General features: G+C 40.9%; 1 protein-coding gene across 1 annotated transcript in view; it reads right to left on the bottom strand.

The window, feature by feature from the left end:
- Positions 1 to 17,411, bottom strand: part of NUP93 (nucleoporin 93) — a 109,552-nt gene that overhangs the window by 21,044 nt on the left and 71,097 nt on the right. The window contains exons 5-6 of the mRNA XM_055332157.1: positions 12,463 to 12,591; positions 1,126 to 1,200 (exon numbers count right to left, since the gene is read on the bottom strand). Coding sequence (XP_055188132.1) covers positions 1,126 to 1,200; positions 12,463 to 12,591 — 204 coding nt within the window. The remainder of the gene's footprint in view (positions 1 to 1,125; positions 1,201 to 12,462; positions 12,592 to 17,411) is intronic.

Genomic DNA, 17,411 nt, shown 5'->3' with positions numbered 1-17,411 from the left:
TGGCCCTTCCCTTTGCAAAGTATTTTACTTTGTTCAACACAGGACATAAAGATTCTCTCTCCACTGCAGGGGACAGCCCTGTAAACAGATACATGACATAGCTGAATCTAGAAACTAAATTAGTTTCATGGAGTCTTAATTTCACAGATACAGAAGAGACAGTTTCTTTATTCACAAGCTTGTCATTGCATTAGGCCTGAACTCTGGTGGTGGCTGCGGCAATGGGAGGAGTCAGCCACATAACGAAGGTGAAATGTAAAGGATGGAGATGTAATGGGAAGAGAGAAATCTAAAACTTGGAGGAGAAAATAAATGAAGGCCACTAGTCAAACACAAGGGAGTTGAAAGGAGACTGAAAAAAAAAAAGGAATTTGAAAATTTTTCTCAACAAGGGGTACAAGAGGGACAGAAGCCCACAACCCTCAATTCTAGAAATAAGACTTTTCCCCTCTTGATATTATTTTGTGCGGAAAAGCAGCAAATTATAATAAAACACACAAGCAGCCAGAACTGTTTTATTCCAAAAGTCAATTCCATGTTTGTATTGTCCCCTCAGGGCAGTTTCAGTCCAACAGCCCCTGTGCTCACCACAGAGTATCTCAATTCATCTCCATGCTACTGCATACCCATGACATGTAACCAGAACCACAACCCCCAAAATATCATTAGCTTCTCCAGGACAGTATCAGAGAGTGGTAAGTACATTATGCTTACCAAGGCAGAAAAACATTTAGAAAATTTCTATCAACAACAAGAGGTGAAAAAAGATTTCCGATAACACCAACAGCCTACCAAGTAATTCAATTAATAGAGAACTCCATTTGCTAAGCAGTGCAATTACTCGAGGCTTTACTGTACACGGGCTACTGCCAAATGGAAAATGAAATGTCTTGGTCAGTGTAAAGGGGAGATTTCCATTTCCCTAAGTCAAATATGAGTCATTCTATTACCCAATTTGATGGAATTCTCCAGTGACCTACGTGGTAAAATATTAACCATTCCTCTCAATGAAAATCCAGCTTGTTTTCAGGGTCTGACTTTCACATGAAGTCTTGGTTCTCTCTTACTCCCCAGGGCACTCACATAGATTTTCCTGGGTTCAATCCTCTCTGAGAGCATGCTCACCTGCCGGGCATAGGCCATCTCAATGCTATCCAGTGAACTTCGACCTGGGAGTCCCACATCACTGATATAACTTGGCTGTAGGTAAACAAACATGTAGAATTATGATTAAGAACAGCATTTAGTCATGTAAAGAAAAAAAAAATTCTACAAACATATACTTGTCTTTTAAAAAGCTATGAGAAGTCGCTTTCTAAGATTTTCTCAAAACGATGAATTTAGGGGTTTCATTAGAACAAAACTCTCTTCTCATGAATACACAAGAATGGAGCAGGCATGAGATCCAACTCAAAAATAATGGGAGGCTAGACAGGCTATAAAGATATCTCAATGACTGTTCCTAGAAATGCACATCTTTCCAATATTCGGATCAATCTCAAGCCCCATCTCCACCCCATTCTCTCCCTCCGTATTTTCACACCAGTAAAGCTGTTAGTTATGGGCTTCCTGTTTCCATCAGCCATATCAGAGAGCTGAGGGATCGGAGCGTAAAGGGTTACAATTCAAACATTTCCAATGCAAAGCCCACACTAAGAGAACAGCTGCAGATTAACTTTCTCTATCTGAAGATATGAAGCTTGTCTAAGTTGGGCAACCACGGATTCAACCACGTTGAGCAAACGTATGCTAAGTGCCTGCTACACGCATAGCTGTGTGCAGGTCTATCCCCACAGGGCTGACAAAAGGGGAGTCCATAAATCCTGTCTCCAAAGAGTTTACCATCTATGGGGAGAGTGCGACACAAACATATGAAAAAGTTTATTAGACTTTTTTTAAAGAAAGACTAAAGTTAATCTTTAGTTAAGCTTCATTCCCTACTATAAACAAATATGGGTCAAGATTAGGTATGTCTTATTAGGTGTAGTCTTAAGTTTGTATTACATAAGTTAATACTGTACTAAAGGAAATTCTTTAAGTTTCTGCATTGAAAAAAATGCAATGTTGTATTCTCTAAAACAAACAAGAAGGAGTTTAAAGCAGGCAGGTTTTCTGGTAAACCAACAGAAGACAGAAGCAAAACTTCCTGGCACCACCAAAGCTGGCAAAAGGAATATTTGTGTGCACAAGCCCTGAGAGTAGGTAGACAGGAGCGGAGCAGGAGGCAGAAAGGTGAGATGAAGTCCTCAAGTTCTAAAAAATGAATGCTGAGCTGTCAGGACACCTGGGTTCCAGAAGGGCCACTCCACTCCATGGCTTTGGGATCTAGGGCAGGGCACATTCTCTTAGAGCCTCAGGTTCCCATCAGTTGAATGAAGGTGTTCTAGACAACCTCAGAAGGTCCTCTTCAGCTCTTATTTTTGAAATCACTGCTCTTAAAAGCTTTAAACAGTTTACTGAGCTTGACAGATATTGCTAGCTGGCTAACCAATGACCATTTCAAATCGCTACTTCTTACCTCCAATCCCTGCCACCTTTCAGTCCAACATATGGAGTTAAAGATACCTAATGGTGTGTTGATAAATGCTTAACAACAGGCTTGCAGAAGGGACCTGATGTGTAGCGTTTGCTGGTTTCTGTGATGTAAAGACTCCCACCATGGCAGATTTTAAACTATCCCAAGGAGAATCAGCTAGACTGCAAACTTTCTGAAAATTTAACAATAGGCCTTTATGAGCTGACCTCTTCATGATACTGAATATACCCTTCCGCAGCTTCCAATGCAGGTGGGAGTGGTGGTAAACTCTGGTTCTAGCCTATGAGATGAAGTACAAGTCTGGAGTACATTTTGGGGACAGCTTCTGCCCTTCCTATAAAGAGAAAATGAAGAGCCTGGCACGGCCTTTCAATCCCCCTCGACTCCCCCCAATATAAACAGGATGCACAGAGCTACAGCAGCCATCCTGTGAGCCTGAAGCAGGTGATGCACTAAGGATGGTAGTGTACCAGGACAGAGAGGCACTGGGTCGCTGATGGCACCGCAGAATCACTGAATGAAGGCCCACACTCTCCACACTCACAGACTTCTTGTTAGGTGAGAAAAATGTATCCTTACTCAAGCCGCTGAAACTGGTATTCTGTTACTAGCAGCTGAAAATATTCCTATCTAAAATACCGATTAGCCAAAACCATCAGGTTATACTAACAGCTATACTTATTGAGCACTACTATATGCCAAGCACTGTCTTAATTCCTACAACCCTATAAGATAATGTACTTTGACTCTCAATTTTATAAATGAAAACACCAGAGCACACAAGAGAACAGCTTGCCCAAGGTCACTCCAATAGGAGGCAGTGGCGCTATGCTTTAAGTGCACAGTCTGGCTCCACAATGTCTGTCCGGGAGCCCAGGGCAACTTTCCAGAGACAGCCAGCCATCAAGGAACAAGACAGTAGTGGTTAGAAATCCTGGCTCCACTACTCACTAGCCATGTGATCTTGACTGCATATAGTGCTTCTTGCGAGCCTCGGTTTCTTTAGCTGTAAAACAGGAGTGGTAATGGTATCCACCCCGGGTCTATGATCACTATTAAGCAAGGAGAAAAACAGCACCTACATCACAGCATTGTTGTGAGAAATAAGTAGACAAAACTCAGCACAGGGGCCAATAGTTGGCCAAAAAACACTAGCTATTAACACTATGTAAACAAAAAATAAACCACCATAATTAACAGAGGAATAAACCCTATTACTGAATGACAATGGATGGATACAGACACTACAGAAACATAACCTAAAATATTTTAATTTGTGCTGGCTAGAACCTCTCATCTCATTTTTCTACAACAAATACAGAACTCCCCAGTAGCTCATTCTCTCCTTCTGGACTAATTCTGAGTGTTCCCAGTAACAGAGTTCTATTAGACAGCCAGCACCCTTCTGGAACAGAACTAACCATATGAAAGTTGATGATCCAAAAGTCTTTTTTAAAAAATAGAGCACTAAATCTACTTAACTCCAGTAGCCTACCTAAGGGGAATGAGTAAGAGGGTAAAAAGGGGAACATAACGCTAAAAACATGTCTGCAAGGACACAGTTGTTTCAGCTACATATACGTAAACAGCCTTGAGAAACATTTTCCAGTACTAAAACCTAATTTTTAAAATAATCCATTTAAAAAGTAGTTGGTTTTCAGTCTCCAAATTTCCATTTAAATTAATTTTGCCTAATGTTGTTTTCAAAGTTACCTTTCCTTTTTGCCCTTGGCCAAGTCTCCATCACACCACACATAAAGTCAATTATCCCAGCAAAAGGATGTGTACATGCACATTCCTGAGGAGAGGAGCCAGTAAACATTCACTAGAATTTCAAACCCGGGGGCTGCCTGAGGGTTGGGAAAGCAGCTGCCAATGTTGTGTGGGAGCAACATTCCAGATCCCTTGGACATTTGGGTCTCTCTATACAAGGACCTGATGGCACAATTGGAATGACAGGGGCAGGGAATCAGAGACCAGAAAGGCAGGGAAGATGGGAGGGCAGGGCCAGAGAGGGCAGCAAGGGGCTCACCCGAAGTCTGGAGACATGGTAAGTGAAGAAACAGCAGCCTCTGGGAGCACAGATATGAGAAGAGTCTTCTCAGAGTAGACAGTATTTCCAAAACAGTAAGAAAGCATTCCAGACCAGGTATGAGGTGATGGAGGGTGGCAGCAGAGAATCACAAGCATTGTTAAACAACTACTTTTATACAAAGAATATCCAGATATAAATAAAACTCTTCTCCCAAGGAGGACACATTCTGGTTAGGAAGAAAAGAATGTAACTAGCATTCTTAGCAAAGTAAGTATGGAGTAAAAAATATATATACATTTTAGAAAGAAGAGTTTTAAATTTCCAAGTATAATATTTGGTTTATAGTATATAAGCAAAATAGAACCAAAGTCCAACTGGGGACCAGAAGATCCAGGTTCTTTTTTTTTTCTTTTCTTTTTTTTTTTTTTTTAAGATTTTATTTATTTATTCATGAGAGACAGAGAGAGAGGCAGAGACACAGGCAGAGGGAGAAGAAGGCTCCTCACAGGGAGCCCAATGTGGGCCTGGATCTTGCAACCCCAGGATCATGCCCTGAACCAAAGACAGCGCTCAGTCGCTGAGCCACCCATCCCAAGACCCAGGTTCTAAATGCAACCCAAATGTGTGACCTTCAGTAATGACATCTAACTTCTCTGGAGCCTCATTCTTCATAGACATATTGGCAGTGGGAAGGAATTCTTGGGCCATTTAGACAATGAAACCTATAGAGCCACTAAAAAATGGCTGATACCTACACATACTAACCTACAGAAGGCTCCAAAATAAGTTTAAAAAAATCAAAACATAATGCTAAGTTGTAGAATCTAATATATAAAATGGCATCACTTATGGAATAAATTGGTAGTGATCAGATGAACTTCTATATAGAAAAGAGCACATGAATACAGACAGGGAACTGGCAGGCCAGCATGTGTGCCACTGTCAGAGGTTATGTTTGGGTGGGAGGAGGAGAAGAGAGGCAAAATTTTCGAAAGTGCATCTACGTACCTCTACTATCAAATACTGTGCAAGAGGTGCTCATGTATAATACATCATGACATAAAAATGAAGAGTCTGTTTGGGCTTTTTAAACTTCTTTTTGAAAGAAGAGCAGAGTACTTTCTATACTTGAAATCCTACTCACATTCCAATATGCGAAACAAATCTCACTCCAGGAAATGACCAGGGAGCCATAAAGTACAGTATGGAATCATCTAGTTGAGTTTTCCAGTTCAAACTCTGTTGGTCTCTATTTGACTATAATCCACTGAATCTAAAACATCACATATTATAAGACATTTATTTAGGTACCACAAGAAAAGGAAAAATTCTGTCAACTAAATTATGACACTAGATTTAAGACATACTCTGATTTCAGAAATGTTAAATGTAGAAAAGTTTTGTGACAGGGAATTGATGAAATTTGGTCTAAAGTCAATTATCAAAATAAATTATATTCGACACTCACTGTTCATATTTCACAGGATGAAATGATACCTTCACTACCTGTGATTAAGCTCAACTTAGCTTCTCAATGGAGTCTGTTGCTTGCTAGGCTCCATCATTTGCCAGAGGATGCATTAAAGAACCATCTTCTGGGGTGCCTGGGTGGCTCAGTCAGTTAAGCATCTGATTCTTAGTTTTGGTCAGGTCATGATCTCCCAGATAGAGCTCCCAACTCAGCAAGGAGTCTGCCTCCCCTCCTTTGCACCCTCCGGCTCACGTGCTTTCTAATAAATAAATCTTTGGGGGAAAAAAAACCTATCTATTAACTATATCTAATACCAACCCAGGCACTAGACTGGACTAAAGTTAGATAAAAATGGACTTTTCAATACTGTTTTAAAAGTTGGCTAAAAAATATCAGGGATTTCCAGGACTTCTCAAACCCCAAGTGCTTTCATAAGAGCAGTGCGCACTGGGGGTGTTTGTTCTTCCTCCCACTAACCACATGCAAGGATGGCACAGAAGTTCCAGAAGTCTCTTTTTTGCTTCAAAGCACATGGTTTTTATTCAGACCACAGCTTGAAAAGTTATTAACAATCTTTCAATCCCTCTCTTCCTTTAAAAATTATACCTTTCTTCAATCATATCCTAAGGAAAGCAAAGCAATTTCCCAAATTGAATTTGTGCTATGGAAATATCATTTCCCTCATTAAAACTTGCGGGAAATGGTTATCACCAATGTGTCATTGCTCAGAAGGCTTAGAGGTAAAAGGTTTCAGGAATCCACCATATCTTAGTTCACTTTTGCTTTTAAAAAAAGGTCCCAAGGAGGCACCTGGGTGGTATGGTTGGTTAAGTGTCTGACTCTTGATTTCAGCTCAGTTCATAATCTCAGGGTTGTGAGATCAAGCCCTACAACAGGCCCCACTCTCAGCATGGAGTCTGCTTAAGATTCTCCCTCCCTCTCTGCACCTTCTCCCACGTTCTTGATCTCTCTAAAATAAATAAACCTTAAAAAAAAAAAGTCTCCGGTATCTCTTTATATTAAATTATCCAATGTAAACATTTTCCTTCAAATGTAAGGTCAGTTCAAAATGATCAAAAGCCTCCTTCCTAATGACTCTGGGAGCCAACAACCTTATTCCTGACCATAAAGTGCCCAGAAAAGAATGGTGTAGATGGCAAGTCATACTTCTTTAATTATTTTTTTCTACCTATACACAAAGATTTCTTTCATTCCTAGAGATACTTTCTTTATAAACAAAGGGAAATCCCTAAAAGGGGTCCCCTAAGGGACATATCAATCCTGAAGTGATTATAAAATTTGATGTGCTTACCACATACTAATACCCACCAAATACTAACACCCACCATAAACACCGCTAGAACGTGCTGTGTGTACATTCTTTGCTGTCACTGGCAAAGCACTTCATGTGTTCCACATTCCTTAGGACGCTTCTTCCAGAGAGGCCACTTATAAAACAGACACCCAGGCCCGGGAGTTCCAAAGCCTACTACCTCTGGCCTTCAAGCTATGTGGTTTCCTATGAATAGGGTAGAGGAAAAGTCTGCCCAAGTGGAGATAACATTACCTTTCCATTATTTTGAAGAACATTATAAGGAAAAAGCCTGTAGAAATGGTTGAAATTTAAAAAGGTGAAAAATACCAGGTGTGGCAAGGATATGGAACAAATGGAATTCTCACATACTAGTAGGTGGTGGGAGGGTACATGGATACAAGCATTCTGGAAAATCGTTTGGCAGTATCCACCAACAATGAACACATGCATATCCTCTGACCCAGCAATTCCCCCCTTAGCTGTACCCAACAGAGATGAAAACATATGTTCACCATAAGACACGTACAAGAATCTTCACAATAGTACTATTTATAAAAGCAAAGAACTGGAAACTATCCAAATGTCATCAGACCAAGAATGAATAAGCATATTGTAGTCATACTGTTCAGCCATGAGAATGAATGGCTACAAACGATATACAAATTGTTCAGCAAAAGAAGCCAGAAACAAGAGTACATACTGTATGACTTTATTTACATAAAGTTCAAAAAGAGCCAAAATTAATCTATGATGTTAGCAGTTAGGACCATGGTTCCCTTGGCGGTGGTGGTAGCTAGTGGTGAGAGGTGGAAGGGAACATAAGGAGGATTGCTGGGGTGCTGGTAATAATCTTTAATTTAACTCAGTGCGTTCCATTTGTGATAATTCACTGAGCTGCATACTTATAATGTATACACTTTTCTGTACTTATGTTCTACTTCAGGAAAAAAGTTCAAAACAATAAAAACAAACTGACAAGGCTCCAGAAAATGGTGATTCCCTAGGTAACCTGAAAAGAGAACAATCTGCATCCCTTGCCAGTTTTAATAGCAAAGCTATCCATTCTGCTAGGTATCACAATAGAGAATAGCAAAAGTATCAATAACTCTCTTCCAAGGGGACTTGAGGTCAAGAAAGAAAAGTCTACTAAATAGACTAATCTATTTTTAAGAGAAGAGCAATCAAAAAAGAACATCTCATTAGCAGCTTATAATTACTTCCAAATCCCAATGCAGACCACAACCTATTAACACCATTTCAAAAAATGAAGCTTATAAAATCATGAGCTGTTCTACTTATCTGTCCAAACTCACAGGAAGTTAAGAAACATTGGGCTGGCCAAGGGTTTTATACATTAGTTCTTTCCCAAAGATCTGATCTTAGTCTTTGAAGTCTCTGAGTTTAAGAAATGTGCCACAGGGTCCTTAACAAGTAATTTCCTGAGACAAATGTCCTTAGCATTTGTTTGAGGGCTAATTTAATAGAAAAAAAACTGGTTTTTAAATCAGGAGCAGGCACCTGGGTGGCTCACTGGTTGAGCATCTGCCTTTGGCTCAGGTCGTGATCCCAGGGTCCTGGGATTGAGTCCCACATTGGGGTCCCTGAAGGGAACCTGCTTCTCCCTCTACCTATGTCTCTGCCTGTCTCTCATGAATAAATAAATAAAACCTTTTCAAAAAAATTGATAAATAAACCAGGAGCAGATGTGTGGATACAGGATTATGAAGTTACCCTGCAGGAATGACACTGCCAAGCTATCCACCTTTGACCCACACTTCAACAGAATGATGGTATAGAAGTCAACAGTCCGGGCAGCCTGGGTGGCTCAGCGGTTTAGCGCCTGCCTTCAGCCCAGGGCCTGATCCTGGAGATGCCAGATCGAGTCCTACGTCGGGCTCCCTGCATGGAGCCTGCTTCTCCCTCTGCCTGTGTGTCTCTGCCTCTCTCTCTCTCCTCTCTCTCTCTCTCTTTCTGTTTCTCATGAATAAATAAATAAAATATTAAAAAAAAAAAAGAAGAAGTCAACAGTCCTGGGTCTCACCAGTGTATTATATGTCTCTCTAGGTCTCAGTTGTCCTAGCTGTAGTGAGAAAAGAATGCTAGCTAGCCATGAAACAAATTCCAGGAAAAAGACTTACCAGGAAGTGTTGGTAGTATTACTTGAAATGTCTTACACCATAATTTTTATAACATTGTAATTTTTAATCCACTCTCTAAATCATCTGAAATGATTTTTTAAATAACAATAGTAAAGGATGGCCATTATGGGTCAGTTGCTTACATGATCACTAATCTTCCCCATAAAAGATACCATTTCACCAGTAAAGATACTGATAGTCTGCAGGGTTAAGTCATAACCTAGTGTAACATAACTAGTCAGTGATGAAACCAGGATTTGACCTCCAGATCTCTTCACTCCCTAAACCAGAGTGGTAACTGTGTGACAAGTCACAGCTCCCCATGTCATAAAAGCAGACATGAATGATCAAGCAAGATGCTTTTTCCTGCCAATCATCCCAAGATGCAGCCTCAAAGTCCCTCTCAGAAAGATTTCTAGCATACATGAAGTGGAAAAAAGCAAGATACAGAACAGAGCATTTAGAAAGCTAACTTTTGTATAAGAAGGAGCAAGAGAGGTAAGAATGCACAATGTCATTAATATACCTGTGTTGATATAAGGAACACTGGAAATAAACACAAGAAACTAATAATAATGATTACATGGGGGGGGGGACGGGAGGGGGGCAAAGCAAGGAGGGAATGAGCTTTTGGAGACAGGGTACTTTAATTCTTGAATCATATAAATAAATACACTGCCTCTTTAAAAATCAGATTTTAGGGACACCTGGCTGGCTCAGTGGTTGAGTGTCTGCCTTCGGCTCAGGACATGATCCTGGAGTTCTGGGAATGAGTCCCACATCGGGCTCCCCGCAGGGAGCCTGCTTCTCCCTCTGCCTATGTTTCTGCCTCTCTCTGTGTCTCTCATGAATAAATAAATAAAATCTTTAAAAAAAAAATCAGATTTTAAAGAGAAGAAAACCCTCAACTTAGCACTACCACTATTCAATAAACACTGGCAATTAAAACAAACCCTATTAACATACCCAATCTAAAAATCACAATTTCACCATATCTCTACTACTTCAGCTAGCACAAAGTTAGCCAGAGGCCAAAGATTTGATCAGCGAATACTTCTGGAGCATCTACCATGTTCCAGGTACTCATCTAGGTATTGGAGGTATAAGTAAAATCATGACATGCAGCAGTCCTTATCTTCAAGGAGCTTACCTTCTACCATCAGAAACAGGCACTAAGCAGTGTAAAGACATAAAATATACACAATGGTGTGTGGAAGAAAATGCTGAAAAGAAAAATACAGCAAGAAAAGGGGATACAAGTGTTGAATGGGGAGAGGCTGTGTTAGAGTGCAGGTGTCAAGACCTCAGAAGGCCTCATTGAGATGGCACTGAGTAAATACTTAAAGAAGTGAGGGAGAGGGCCACACAGTTATTTGGGTAAAGAATATTCTTGGCAGAATGCAAGAGGAAGCACAGAAGACCTGAGGCAGGAGCAAGCCTGCAGGCTTTGTTCAAGAAAGAGGAGCTTGCATGGCTGGAGCAGAAAGAACAGTGGGAAGAGTAGTAGGAGATAAGTTTGGAGAGGTAGCAACACCAGGTCAGGTGGGGACAGAGAGGTCATGGTAAAGACTTTGGCTTTCAGTCCAGGCAGGGTAGGTGTCACTGGAGGATCCTAAGCAGAGGAGTGACATGATCTAACCCATGTTTTAACGGGGTTATTCTAGCTGGTATGTTGAGAAGAGATTGTACAGGGCAAAAGCAGGGAGACTAGTGTGGTTGACCACCTCTCAAATGGTCTCCCCCAGATCCCCACCTCCTAAAGATTCAAGCTCTTATATAATCTTTTCTCCACGAGTATAGGCTGGATTTTATTACTTACTTTGAACAAACAGGGGTAAGATACTACTTCCATGATGAAGTCATAGAAAGATTGGTTTCTGTGTAGGGAACACTTTAGCTCTCCTTCAGATCCCCCACTCTTGCTCCAAGGGAAGCAAGTTTTATGCTGTGAGCAGCACAACAGAGAGACCCACATGACAAGAAACTGATATCCTGGCCAAAGGCCCGGAAAAATCTGAGGCTTGCTGAGAGCCATACTGAGGGAGCTTAGGGGTGGATCCTCTCTGAGTTGAGCCCTGAAATGAGTACTCAGCTAATACTTCAGCTAATACTCTTCAAGAAACCCTGAGCCAAAAATACCCAGCTAGGCTAAACATTTGTTTTCAGCCACTATGGTTTGGAGTAATTTGTTAGACAGCAACAGATAAGTAAAACCAGCAGTTAAGAGGGCTAGTTCAATAATATGAGTGAGAGGTGATGGTAGTCTGGACCAGAGTGCTAACAATGGAGTAATAAGAAGTGGTTGGAATTTGGGTATATTTTGAGAGTAAGGTTAATTGGACTTGTGAACATGTGAGAAAGACTAGGTGGGAGAAGGAGAGGACAAAAATGAATCTGAAGTTTTTGATCTGAATAAGTGAAACAGTGGAACTGCCATTTAAAAAGATGATAAATTCTGTGAAAAGAGAGGGCTGGAAGGCTGGCATGGAAGGGGGATGGCCGGCAGTTGCTATCATGACACAATTATAGACATGTAGAACTTGAGATGACTATTAAAGACACCCAAGTAGAGCCAAGAAGACCACTAGATAAATGAGTCTAGGATTTAGGGCTGCAAGGTATGTCTGCCTCTTCAGCATAGAAATGGTATGTAAAGCTATAAGCCCAGATGAAATCAAAATGGCAATGATTGAGGGAGAAAGAACAGATCAAGGATTGAGCCCTGGAACACTCAAATATCTAGGGGTCAAGGAGTTTGAGGAAGACTGAGCATAGGAAGCTGAGCAGAAATAACCAGACAGGCTAGAGGAAATCCCAGCAAATGTGGGCATTCTGGAGGCCAGGGAAAGCTAAGTGTCTCCAGGGGGAGGCGGTGATCATCTGCACCAAGACTGCCAGTAGTCGAGTAGGTAAGTATTCCATGACCTCACATTTTTATTAGTGGCTTATCTTCTGGATTCAACCTACCTCACTTTCTTGAGTAAAGTCCAGGGCATCTTCTCCTGATGCCAGCAGTGTATGGAGAATTCGCTGTTTCACTTGCTCCCACTCAACCAGCATGGACTCTCGATGGTACTCCTCAGCCATGCCAAAGGTCTGTCAGAAAGGAACAGAAGGAGATGACCCAAATGGGAAAACAACAGTTTCCTTAAAAGTTCATTTTCAGAAAATGAAAGCCCCTCGAGAGCAAAAGTTACTTACTTTAAAAATTATCCTTAGTCTAACCCATTAAAAAAAAAAAAGTTTTAATACTGGTAAAATACACATAAAATTTACTTAACCATTTTTGACTGTACAGTTCAGTGATATTAGTACATTCAGACTGTCATGTGGCTGCCACCACCATATAACTCCACAATGCTTTTCATCTTGCAAAACTGAAATTCTATTCCGTTAAACACTGACTCCCCACTCTCCTTCCCCTAACCCCTGGGAATCACCACTCTATTCTCTGTTTTCAACTACTTCTAGGTACCTCACATAAGTGCAATCATACAGCATTTGTCTTTTTTTGTGATTGGTTTATTCCATTTAATAGAACATCCTCAAGGTTCATCTGTTTTGTAGCATATGCAGAATTTCCTTTTTTTTTTCTAAGATTTTATTTATTTATTCATAAGAGACACAGAGAGAGAGAGAGGCAGAGACATAGGTAGAGGGAGATGCAGGCTCCTCGCAGGGAGCCCAATGTGGGACTCGATCCTGGGTCTCCAGGATCACGCCCTGGGCCGAAGGCAGGTGCCAAACCGCTAAGCCACCCAGGGATCCCCGAATTTCCTTCCTTTTTAAGGCTGAATAATATTCCATTGTTGTGTATTCCACATTTTGCCACCCATCTATCTATGGACACTTGAGTTGCTTCCACCTTTTGATTATTGTGAGTAATGCTGCTTATAAACATGGATGTACAATTAATTATCTCTTCAAGCTCCTGCTTTCAACTTTTCCGGGTATAAATACAGTGTTTAATTTTTTGATGGACTGAAAACGGTTTCCATAGAGGATGGGCCGTTTTACATTCCCACCAACAGTGCACAAAGGTTCCAGTTTCTCTACACCCCTGCCAACACTATATTCTGAGTTGTTTTCCTTTCTTTTCTTTTTTTTTAAAAGATTTATTTATTTATGATGGAAAGAGAGAGAGAGAGAGAGAGAGAGAGGCAGGCAGAAACACAGGCAGAGGGAGAAGCAGGCTCCATGCCAGGAGCCCGACTCAGGACTTGATCCCGGTACTCCAGGATCGGGACTCCAGGATCGCGCCCTGGGCCAAAGGCAGGCGCCAAACCGCTGAGCCACCCAGGGATCCCCTCTGAGTTGTTTTCTTTCTTTCTTTGGGAAAGTAGCCATCCTAATGGGTTTGAGTTGATTTCTCATGGTTTTGATTTATTTACATTTCCCTAATGATTAGTGATGCTGAACATCTTTTCATGTGCTCATTAAGATAAATCCCCTTTAAATCTCTGAAATTAAGCTGCATATTACAAGTGATAGCACGTCACAGTTTAAACTGAAGTACTTTTTCTTGGATTATAAAAATCAATGGTTTTTAGTAAACATCTAAGAAAAGACAAAAACAACAGTCTCCCAATGTCTTTATTTTTAAAGAGACAGCAATATTTTCACAGAAGGAAGCAAACCAGTAAAAGAAAAGTGGCCCCTTCTATGATTAGGTCTCCTACCACTCTACCCAAAGTCACCACTGAAAATGTCTGGCAAACCTCAAGCCTGTCTAGAGGTAACACTGCAGGTTGTTGCCAAAACAAAGGTGCTCAGAAAGAAAAGGAAAAAGAGAAAAAGAAAGAAAGAAAACAAAGAAGGAAGGACGTGAGGGAAGGAAAAGGCACAACAAAACCTTCTGAAGAAATGAAAGCCACTTAACAGACACAGAATCATGACCGTTCTTAGCCTGTTACTCTTTAACTGGCAGACCAGGTTTCCCAACAGCTTTGGCCCACTTTTCCAAAAGCCATTTCATTTATAATCAGACTGGCATCTAATTAGGCAGCACCAAGGGAATGAGTATTAGTAATGCCTACTTTATTTTTGGCAACACAGATAGTTTATACTGATAATATCCATATATATGAGCCCTGGGAAACTGTCAGAAAAACCATATATACTCTTCCTACAAATGGATGTTTGAGTATGGACCAATATTTATTAAAATGTGAAAAAGACAGATACCAGACACATACAAAAAAATGTTTAGGAAGAAAGCTGACATATCCTGCAAGTGTGATTTTGGTCCATCAATCAATGAATTCCTTCTCTAATATGTATTCTGAAGACACCAAGAGATGGTAATGACAAAAATTTAAAAAGTCTTCCACCTGTTTGCTTCTCACTACAGTCAGGCAAAATGGACCATATTCCAGTTAGTTAGCCTAGGATGAAAAAATACCCGAGGGAAAAATCATTTTCTCTTGTTACATTAGTGACCTTCAATATGAGAGCTATGCATTTTGAATGGGGAGAAGCATACTGGAACCGAAAGGCAGTGTCAGGCGTAGGAAAGGGGATGGTTTCCCCAGAAGATATCTAGAAATGGTGCACAAGTGAACTACAAATTCTTCAATACTTTAGTGATCAACCCAAAAACGTCCTCAGCCTTGAACCTCTCCTAGCAAGGGAAAATGCAAGGCTATATGGCAAGAGGACCAGATGGGACAGAAATAAGGAGGTGGGGGAAGGCTGGCATACCATATAGCTTTCTGAGCTTGCTACAGGGGGTGAGGCACTGCCTAAGCTGTGGTATTGACTGAGGATTCCAGAGTGTCACAAGATTTTTCTTAAGGATAAGTCTCTGGCTGATAAAGAATGGCAGAAGAATAAAAGCAACTGAAGATAACAGATAGTATACTACCCAGAGACACTGTCGATGAGGACAGTGGGGACAGACTTCCAGCATCATTTAAAGGGTTAGAGCAGGGATCCCTGGGTGGCGCAGCGGTTTGGCGCCTGCCTTTGGCCCAGGGCGCGATCCTGGAGACCCAGGATCGAATCCCACGTCGGGCTCCCGGTGCATGGAGCCTGCTTCTCCCTCTGCCTGTGTCTCTGTGCCTCTCTCTCTCTCTCTCTCTGTGACTATCATAAATAAATAAAAAATTTAAAAAAAAAATAAAGGGTTAGAGTGACAAGAGTGGGAATTAACCAACACCTGTTAATCAGGCTGCCCACCTATGTGCCAAGAACTCCTATTTCAAGAACACAGGAAGTACTCTGAAAACTGGCATCTTTCTGGGTTCAAATCCTCAGATATTCCTGAGCAGTATGCCAGGCTTCTCCTTTAGAAACAGCCCCACAACCTGAATGAACAGCACTGTGGTTCCATTCATCATTAGTGTGATTAAGGAGCTTCAAATAAAAAAAAAAAAAAAAAAAAGGCCCAGCATTAAAATTTTCTTCCTTTGACCCTGCAACCCCTAGCTTATCTTATTTTATTTTATTTATTTTATTTTATCTTATTTTATTTTATTTAAGATTTTATTTATTTATTCATGATAGACAGAGAGAGGCAGAGACATAGGCAGAGGGAGAAGCAGGCTTCACGCAGGAAGCCCGATGTGGGACTCGATCCCGGGACACACCCTGAGCCAAAGGCAGATGCTCAGGCACTAAGCCATCCAGGCATCCCCCCCTAGCTTATTTTAATTACATTAGAGCTAATGAACATCTAATTTGTGGGCTAATCAGGTATGATCAGCCACCCATCTGCCCTATTGCAGCCTATTCCCTTTAGATCCACAACTGAACCACTGGATTAGGTGCAAAGAAGAATGTCAACAGAAGAGCTAATGAGCGAGAATCAACAAAGCTACCAACCAACAACTAAGAGGAGAGAAAGTAAGGGTCTGAGACAAGGTGAAAGGCAGGAACAGGAGGGACAAGAAGGAAAGGAATCCAAGGGAAGAGAAAAGGGATAACCTGAAGGGTGTGCAGATGTGTAAAAATTGAAAGGAGGGAAAGACAAACTGCAGAAAAAGACAAAGCAGTGGAGAAATTACAAATTAAATTGGACTCTTCTGAGTTATGTGTGGACATCTATCTCTCTGCACACAGTTAAGAAAGGAAGGCAGCAAGGGAACTGGGCAACTGAATTAAAAACAGGTGGGGATCACTTGAACCCCATTTTCAAAAAGGGAATAGGGCAATATGCTTTGACTTCACACCCGCATATTATTGAGCTGTTGCTGGCTTTTAGAAACTCTACATATGTTCTGATAATGTTGTTCTGTTTTTGCTGGGATGCACCAAATGGAAAAAGATAGGACATATTTGTGGTTTTGTAGCTTGTTTTCTTGGCATTTCAGCAGGACATTGGCAAGTTATTCAGACATGAAATTACCACCAAAATGCCAGGAAACCACTCACCTTTTGTTTGAAAATAATTCTTGCTCAGTGGTAGTCTCCTGCTGTCCAGACAGGTGAAAGGTCTCCCCCCATGACAGCTCCCAACACCGGAACATCCCCCTCACAAACACATATGCACACATTTTGCACTGTGGTATGTCACTTAAATGTTTTGGCTGGCTGCACATTTAGTCTCAGTATGGCACAATGTTCAGAGACTGCCAATTCCAGAAACACATTCCGCAGGGTAAATGGATTAATAAGGCTCAGTGGCATCCGACAATCCTAATTTAATTTCACTGGTCCTTTAAAGCAGGAAAATCAATGTTGGTGAGTTCCTCAAAGTGTGAACAAAAAAGCCGTTTAAAAAAAAATTTTTTTTTCAAATCTGAATCAAGTGAATTTCTCTAATAAATACTATTGCCAAAAATATACTTAATAAAATTTTAGGGATTATTTTTTTACTCTGATAATTAAATACACCAATCATTTAAATAAATTGCCTTTGGATCATCTTATAAATTAGAGCTGGCAAGCCCTCCTGCTGCCCTATCTCACATCAGCCT

Source organism: Nyctereutes procyonoides, unplaced genomic scaffold (assembly GCF_905146905.1).
Source record: "Nyctereutes procyonoides isolate TBG_1078 unplaced genomic scaffold, NYPRO_anot_genome, whole genome shotgun sequence".
NCBI lineage: Eukaryota > Metazoa > Chordata > Mammalia > Carnivora > Canidae > Nyctereutes > Nyctereutes procyonoides.
The sequence above is the reverse complement of the archived record's forward strand: the minus strand, read 5'-3'. Positions and strand labels throughout refer to the sequence as shown.